We start from the raw sequence: 9,334 nt of genomic DNA, 5'->3' as shown, positions 1-9,334 counted from the left end.
CTTTTTTAGGCTGGGAACTGCCAAATAACCATGGGCCTTAGCACCTTGATAATACCAGCCCCCTGCTGTCTGCTTTACCTTTGCTGGTTATCAAAAATAGGGGGGATTCCAAGCAGTTTTTTTTAATTATTTACTTAATAGTTAAAGCTAAAAACATCCTTTAGTGCACCAGGAAAGGCACTAAAGGGTCAAGTGTACAATATGTGGGGAAGGACTTTGCTTTTGTCAATTTCCAGAGGATGGTGTTTGCTGAGTAGCACGTCAACAGGTCTTATATAGACCTGATGACATGATGTGGCTAGCCAATCAGAGCCATGCCATTACTTGTCATTGCTGTGATGGCGTGGAAGTGCCCACAGCTGAAAAACTTGTTGATTGGCTGCACTGCAAGGTTTCAAAAAAAATTGTTAGCATACAAATAGTATCCAAATTATGAAATTGGACTCGGACGTCCGTGAGAAGTCTGTGTTCGTGTTCAAACATCGGACCCTAGGTGTCTGGGATAGATCCTGAACTTTACATTTCGGGTCCGGTCATCTCTATAAAATATTACTCCTCCCCTCCAATTTTTTTCTCCTCTCTTGGTTACAATGCAAATTCCTCCACTCTTACTACCAGAGCACACCAACTAGATCTAAGTTGTATGAACAAGACAAGTCAGCACAAGATTTCAGACTCAAAATACATATACATTATTTCCATTCTTTGATTTAAAGCAAGAGATCTGTAAGATTTTGAAACAAAGCATATTTTGCAGAACTTTTATTTAAATAAAACGAGAGACCCTTTTTAATATTTATCACAATGTATGTATGGCTTCTAAAATTATCAGCATTAGCGAATGAAAGATCTTCATTTCTTTTACTTTGTACAATTATCTTACGAAAACTCAAAGACTGGTTGGTATCTGGTCTAGAGGATAAGTGCAGACCACGTTGATGTTAAGTAATTCTCGATAGATAATCGCTGCTGGATCAGGTGGCAGGAAGATGGTGTTCTTATATGTGGCATAAGTCTCCGATTTCTGTATGGAAAAGCAAAAGTAATGTCGCTAAATATGGAGTTTGTTCATAATTAAATTAAAGTAAATAACATAATTAGCAAATATACATTATATATACAGTAAATAACATAATTAGCCAATATAAAGTATATATACAGTACCCAATATTATGCTGAGACATACTATTTTCATGGGTGTCTTTAATGGGAATCTGTAGTAGGATCAACCCTCCTAAGCCGTCTATATGGGGATGTGGGTCAAAAGAAAATGAATAAAAAATTATACCTTGATATCTGCTATACTAAAGTCCCTGTTACACGCAATGACGTATCTAATGATATATCGCCGGGGTCACGGATTCCGTGACGGACATCCGGCATCGTTAGCGATGCTGTTGCGTGTGACACCAACGAGTGGCCGTTAACGATGGAAAATACTCACCAAATCGTCCATCGTTGACACGTCGTTCATTTTCAAAAAATCATTAATTGTTGAGGACGCAGGTTGTTCGTCGTTCCCAAGGCAGCACACATCGCTATGTGTGACACCTCGGGAATGATGAACTGCAGGTTACCTGCGGCCACCGGAAATGAGGAAGGAAGGAGGTGGGCGAGATGTTACGGCCGCTCATCTCCGCCCCTCCGCTTCTATTGGGCGTCCTCTTAGTGATGCCGCTGTGACCCCGCACAATACGCCCCCTTAGAAAGGAGGCAGTTCGCCGGCAACAGCAACGTCGCTAGGCAGGTAAGTCCGTGTGACGGCTCCTAACGATATTGTGCGCCACGGGCAGTGATTTGCCCGTGACGCACAAAACGACAGGGGCAGGTACGCTCGCTAGCGATATCGTTATCGATATCGCTGTGTGTGACAGAGCCTTTAGTCATCTATATGGGCATGTAGGTCATAGGAAGCTGAATAAATAAATAACTTGATATCGGCCATCCAATGTCTTATTCCAAAGAAATCCACAGCTATGGGTTGGACACTGATCTCTTGGAGACTCTACCTCCAGAGATTATTTTAAATAAGAAGAGTAACCAGTGTCCATGTAACTAACACAGAATAGTAGAACTGAGCTTTGTCTTCTTACAAACAAGGTAGCAGCTGCAGCTCTTACAGCTCTGCTGTATTGCAACACTGGCTGCCTCTGAGATGGAGACTGAAGCTGGGATGAACCTTCAGATGGGTCGCATTACTAGTGTGAGACATGTAACTAACACAAAACAGTAGAACTGAACTTTGTCTTCTTACAAACACATTTTCTGCAGCTCTCACAGCTCTGCTGTATTGAAACACTGGCTGCCTGTGAGATGGAGGCTGAGAGGATTCTGCAGAAGTGTCAGTTATAATCACACAGAGCTCTGCAGTGAGATCAGGAGAGCAGAGAGCGGCCATCAAACATCATACTGATTGTTACGGGGGGCTATCTGATAATAACCGAAAGGAGTATCAGACAGTCAGGGTCCACCGTGCAAAGACTTTGCTGCAGACTATGGCAGAGTGCAATACCTCTGTTAACTCACAGAAGGATATAATAAGTAAGTAAAGCAATTCCTCCCTTACTTGGAGGGTGTGTGGAATGATCTCTGTTAATAATCACAGAGACAAAGGCAATGTGTGCGAAATGGCACCTACCTAGGTCCGCTCTTCTAGTGGTGCAAAAGAGACGAACAGCAGCGTAAGCCGCACAAAGCTCCTACCTGCGTTCGCTCCACTAGTGTGCGAGGACACGAACCACTAGATATGGCACCTGCCTAGGTCCGCTCTTCTAGTGGTGCAAAAGAGACGAACAGCAGCATAAGCCGCGCAAAGCTCCTACCTCTGTTCGCTCCCCTAGTGTGCGAGGATACGAACAACTGCCAGACGCAGTACAAGGAACGTTACCCTAGCGGAAACGTCCACCTACGAGTCGAACCACAAGGCCCAGCCAGACCATGTGCCTCAGGCACCTGCCTATGTCCGCTCCCCTAAGAGGTAAGGATACGGACAGCAGCCGAAGCTGTAAGGTATAAGAACGCTACCCTGCCGGTAGCGCTCACCTAGCATAGACAGAGGAATGCCTAGAGGAACGCGCACAGAGCGTCTACTCATAAGCATGAACCAAGAGGACTGAGCACCATGCGGCGTGTGTCAGGGTCTTATATAGACTCTGTGCCTCATCCAAGATGGAGGACACCAGAGCCAATCCGCTGCCAGAACGACAGGAGTGACGTCATGCTGGCCTATCACCGAGCAAGACGTCACAAGCACATGACCAGCGACCAATCGGCATAGAAGGTGTCAGAGACATGTGACCTCGTGTCAGCGATGATGTCACCCGCACATGTGCAATGGCTCCAAGATTGGACTTAGTCTCCGGCGCTCGCACATGTGCAGTAGCAAGAAATCTGGACTTAGTCTCCAGCGCTCGCACATGTGCAGTAGCAAGAAATCTGGACTTAGTCTCCAGCGCTCGCACATGTGCAGTAGCAAGAAATCTGGACATAGTCTCCAGTGCTCGCAGCAACCGTAACACTGATGATGTCTCTTTCTATTTAAATTGAGCCCTTGAGGAAGATTATATGAGAGATCTGTCTCCAGCCCATAAATCTTAACAACTCATTTAAATAATAAGAAAAATGTGGATTTCTCTTGAATAAGACGGATCACAGATATCAAGGGATCTCTTTATTTAACTTTCTATGACCTACCTGCCCATATAGACTGCTCAGGAGCGCTGATCCTACTGACAGATTCCCTTTAAGATAAGTAGCTCCTATAGCTTTTATTTGTAGAAAAAAACTTTGAGCTTATTCTTAGATAATAAGTTTAATAACATTTCTTAATAGGAGTGGGAACTTTGTTTTTTTGTCATAAATGCCCTATTTTCTAAGGTTATGCCTCCTTCTGTGGTAGGTCAAGCACTCCATCAACATCCAATTACTACCCATGAAAGTGCTCCTGGACCCCAGGGTTGAGTCTATGGGTGAAGTATATAATCTTGGCAAAGAAAACACTGAGAACATTGACTTACATGAGTTTGTAAAGTACCTTTGAGACTTGCAATATATATTAGGAATTAAGGGTTTTTGGCAAGCAAGGGTGTAGTTAGGGTCAGACTGGTCCATCTGGCTACCAGAAGATTTTTCAGTAGGCCTAAGCTCTCATGAAAGCATGTACCCAACAATTACCACATTTGGATAACTTGGCTCTAACAAGTTGTCACTCAGGTCTCTGTTTGACAAGTTGATTAATAAAAAAAACTTTTTTGATATGGAGTCAATGATCCAATTTAAGGTTTATGTGCACAGGTTCTGCATGGAGGGACCATCAGAATATTTTCCATTGGTGGTAACAGGTGACTCCAATCCTGCAATGGGTATAACCATAAGTGTGGAAAATATCAATTTGTCTATACTTGTATGAAGTTGGCTCAGTGAGGATATTCTGATGTGCAGTGGTTACATATCTTTCTCCCTTTTGTCATTTTCATTGTTTGTGAAATGTCTATTTTTGTCTCTATAGAGTCACTTACGGTATATGACAAAATGAAATATTTCTGGCATTTTTAGGTCATTTGTCATAGGCACTGTCAGCAAACGCACCCTTCCTTCGATATTAATAGAAAGGAATAAGGTAATATATCAATGCAACTTCTATCTTTTGCAACTACATTTTAAAAAATAGCAATTTCACCATTTTGGTGGACAATTTTTTTTAGAATATTAGAATGTAACTGAAAAGGAGAAACGACTTCTTGTCACTTGCAGATTTACTAAACTTTCTTAAATGATTTGTTCCGCAGACAAAGTACATTTTAATCAATAGATCTTGGAATAATAATAATTTCCACAATTGAATGTGTTTAAAAATAATGTTCCTGGGCTGAGATAATCTTATATATGTGTCCCTACTATGTGCAATGTAATGGCCGTGTCTGACCTTACAGGAACATGGTCTGATTATACCAGAGCTCCAGCTCTTGGCCAGGAGAGGAAGCAAAAGAGTTTACAGACATTACGGCATGGATAGCTGATTTATTTTTATTTTTTTCTGTGAGGTAAAACATTTCTCTGCCTATTTAAAAACATGATATACCTCACAGAAAGCAGCAGCTGCGATCCCATGCTGTCCTGTATGTATACTCTTTTTTTTCCCTCCCATGTCTAGGAGATATGGCATGATCAGACCATGTCCCTGTACGGTCAGACACGGCCATTACACAGTACACAGCAGGGACACATATATAAGATTATACCAACATAGGAACATTTTTTAACCATATCCATTTGTAAAACTCATTATTCTAAAATATAGTGAAAAACTTTGGTGAAGAAACTCTTTAAGACACGGGGCCTGACACATCATTTGCGATTAATTGAAGTCACTTTTCTTTTATTACAAAAATACATACAGCTGTACTCTACAAAGCTAACATTCAATAATGGAACTATGGTATTGCATTACTGCTAGAGGAATATTTGAAAAAGAGATGTTAGCTTATGTACTGGCCAATGCATATGAGCCCGGAAACCAATGACAAGGTGATTTATTATATTCTGGAACTCTAAATAAAAATGCCTCTATCTGGGTTAAAAACCTCCATGTTTTGGCAGAAAGGATCCAGCTATAAAGGAGGATGGACACTGCTTGGTTACAGGGCAGAGTGCTGAGTCAGAAAGAAACACTCTACAAATATATTGAAAAGACTGACCTGCACATCCAACAGGTGTGAACAGGTACTAGCTGAAAACACAATATAACTACAAAAATACAAACAGCTGCACTGGCCAGTCATTTATGTTTTTTAACCCAGATAGAGGCATTAAAGTTAGGGTCCCGATATATATATATATATATATATATATATATATATATATATAAGATCACCTTGTCGTAGTTACAAGACTCACATGCATTGGCTAATACATAAGTTAAGTATCTCTTTTTTTTCAAATATTCCCATAGCAGTAATGCAATACCCGAGATCCCTTCTTCACTGTTAGCATTTTAGAGTGCAGCTGTATGTATTTTGCAGTTATATTGTGTTTTCCGCTAGCACCTATTCACACCTGTTGGATGTGCGGGTCAGTTCTTTTATATACTTTTCTTTTACAGTCATGTGGTATTTGATAACTTTTTTGAGACAAATTCTTCAAAATAGCTCATGTAATCCAAGAATTTGTTACAAAATCAAAAATGATGTTTATTATTGTTTTTAACCAGTTTTTGCAGGCAAAAGTCACAAATACTTCAAAAAGTTGCAAAAATGCGCCAAATTGGAAAAGCCTCCAGAACTGTACTCCAGAAAAGGATAGGAGTCATATATGCCAAAAAAATGCTGTTTTTGGTAAGTCACATTTTATGAATCTGTGGAAAACTGATCTGAGGACTGAAGACTGTCACATCATTTTTACTTTATAATGATAGCTATAAAACCAAAGACCCACAATGGCGTAATAGCACTTTTTCCCCTTTCTGTAATACCTGAATTTTTTTTGTTCCTTTTTTTAAGTATATTACATGGTGAAGTAATGTATGGTTTCAATCAAAACTACAGCTTGTTCCACAAAAAACCTCATATGCAGTGATGGGCGAATAGTAACTATTCGTGGTCAGATAATGCTTACAGAATGCCAAGTACTATTCCAGTATTCATCATGACATGAAAAATGCTTGGGTTCCCCAATGACTTGCATTAGGTTCATTATTCATGACAAGTACCAGAATAGTACTTTGGGATTTCTTTACGAATAATTGGAACACGAAAACTTACTATTCGTCCATCACTATTCATATGGCTACAGTATATTGATGGACAAATAAAAAAAATGATGGCTCTTGGAAGCAGAGAAGGAAACAAATGAAAGCGTGTAACCCCCCTAAGATACCTCATGAATGTACCACTATTTGAAAATCTTGGCTCTAGATTGCTGGTGTTGGCAGTTTTTAAGCGGGTTTTACACGCAACGACATCGCTAACGAGATGTCGTTGGTGTCATGAAATTCGTGACACACATCCGGCCTTGTTAGCGACGTTGTTGCGTATGAAACGCAGGAACGACCATTAACGATCAAAAATACTCACCATATCGTTGATCATTGACACGTCGTTCCTTTCCCGATTATCGTTGCTGTTGCAGGATGAAGGTTGTTCGTCGTTCTTGTGGCAGCACACATCGCTATGTGTGACACCGCAGGAATGAGGAACATCACCGTACCTGCGGCCGCCGGCAATGAGGAAGGAAGGAGGTGGACGGGATGTTCGGCCTGCTCATCTCCGCCCCTCCGCTTCTATTGGGCGGCCGCTTAGTGACGCCGCTGTGACGCCGCACAAACTGCCCCCTTAGAAAGGAGGCGGGTTTGCCGGCCACAGCAATGTCGCTAGGCAGGTAAGTATATGTGATGAGTGTAAGCGATGTTGCGCGCCACGGGCAGCGATTTGCCCGTGACACACAACCGACGGGGGCGGGTACGCTCGCTAGCGATATCGCTACCGATATCGCTGCGTGTAAAGCCCGCTTTACCTGATAATCGAATGTAGGTACTATAGTAAATATTATCTTTGCCAATTTCAAAAAAAGAAGAATCCTCTTCTACATCAGAAGTTGGCAATTGTCCTGTGCCACCTAGACCTCCTGGAAACCTTGCTGAAAAAAAATCCTGAAGATTTCCCGTGTCTGGCACATTAATGTAGTTCTTCATGTTCATTTTTGAGTATGTTATATAATTAGACAACAACCACCTACACATGTTTATGGTTATCAGTATACATTTAGTAGATGTTAATAGTTTCAATTAATTATAACCTAGGTGTAGCATAGGACTATAAGGGCAAATCACTATATATAGTATATTTTTGAGTATGTGTGGAAAACAATACCAAAAGGACATGCCCTCAAATTGGGGGTGACACCAGTCAAAAATTTGTGCTCCACGCCATTTTTATTCTCAAGCTCATTTCCTACTGTTATATTTAAGCTATACAATCAATAAAACTCAAGTAATCATTACAGGATGAAATCATTTGCTAATGTTAAAGGGAACCTGTCAGGTGTAATATGCACCCAGAACCACGAGCAGTTCTGGGGCATATTGCTAATCCCTGCCTAACCAGCCCTGTATACACTAGCATAGATAAAGAGATCTATAGAAAAAGTATTTCTAAAGATCTTTTATTTTATGCTAATGAGGCCAGCGACTAGTTACAAGGGTGCCACATCCTTTGGCTAGTCGGCCCTCTTAGCATGTAATCATGTCCCTGTGTAATGAATGTGCAGCGTCAAAGGCATGGTTGATCTCACCGCTCTCTGCTGCCACCATGCCCGATGCTGGATTTTGGCTCAGTGCGCATGATTGGAAGTCCCGCATTTCCGATCATGCATACTATGAAGCCGGGTGTACACGTCCTTCAACCTGGTGTAGTGTGCATGACTGGAATGTTCTGATCATGTGCACTGACCCAAAAACCAGCGGTGGCAGCAAAGATGAGAGCGACCATGTCTCTGATGCTGTGCATTCATTAGCATATTAACACGCCCACAGGGGTGTGCTTACATGCTAAAGGGGTCGACTAGTCGGGGGAAGTAATACCCTTGTCAATAGTCCCTGACCTCACTAGCATATCATAAAAGATCTTTATAAACACTTTTTCTAAAAATCTCTTTATCTATGCTACTAGATACAGGGACGGTTAGGTAGGAATTAGCAATATGTACTCAGTACTGCTCGTGGTTCTGGGTGCATATTGCACTTGACAGGTTCCCTTTAAGTTCTTTCTTGACTTTCTTTCATATGCTTTCAGAGGAACATCCACTAAAGTATTCAGTATATATTTATACCTACGCAAAGTTACTAATTACTTACTGTAAGCACAGTCCCGCAGGCTCCTTCATCACGGGTCATACTTATGTACAAAATGCCATTGATATTTGGAAATCCCCAACATCTTTTGTCTATCAGATGGATGTTGTCTACGTCCACATTCATGGCTTGGAGCTCACTGACAAGTAGTGTCACCTTTATTTCTGAGATCCCACATTCAACTTTTGGGCAAAAACCTATTACACCAAAAACAAATGAATATCTTTACTAGTTTGTAGTCAATGAATGAAATTCTGAGTCCTGTGGAAAATTACAAAATATATTGCTGCAATAACTATAAGACTAGGGTTACATGACGGTGTAAAAAATCCATCTGATTTTCATCCAGACAAGTGGGATGATTTTTTTTTCTCACTTGTAATCTGTTTAGTCCGTATGCAATCCGATTTATTTTTTCAGTGGCAGTTATTAATCATTAAAGGGACCATTTACATTTTTTTATGTTAAGAAATTGCAATGTATCCATAA

General features: G+C 41.0%; 1 protein-coding gene across 1 annotated transcript in view; it reads right to left on the bottom strand.

The window, feature by feature from the left end:
- Positions 1 to 759: 759 nt before the first annotated feature.
- Positions 760 to 9,334, bottom strand: part of LOC142245348 (uromodulin-like) — a 33,985-nt gene continuing 25,410 nt past the window's right edge. The window contains exons 4-5 of the mRNA XM_075317990.1: positions 8,849 to 9,042; positions 760 to 1,024 (exon numbers count right to left, since the gene is read on the bottom strand). Of these exons, the coding sequence (XP_075174105.1) occupies positions 890 to 1,024; positions 8,849 to 9,042 (329 nt within the window). The 3' untranslated portion in view covers positions 760 to 889. The remainder of the gene's footprint in view (positions 1,025 to 8,848; positions 9,043 to 9,334) is intronic.

The sequence above is a fragment of the Anomaloglossus baeobatrachus genome, chromosome 7 (assembly GCF_048569485.1).
Source record: "Anomaloglossus baeobatrachus isolate aAnoBae1 chromosome 7, aAnoBae1.hap1, whole genome shotgun sequence".
In the NCBI taxonomy this organism is placed as follows: Eukaryota; Metazoa; Chordata; class Amphibia; order Anura; family Aromobatidae; genus Anomaloglossus; species Anomaloglossus baeobatrachus.
Note: the sequence above shows the minus strand (reverse complement) of the source record. Positions and strands in the feature narration are given on the sequence as shown.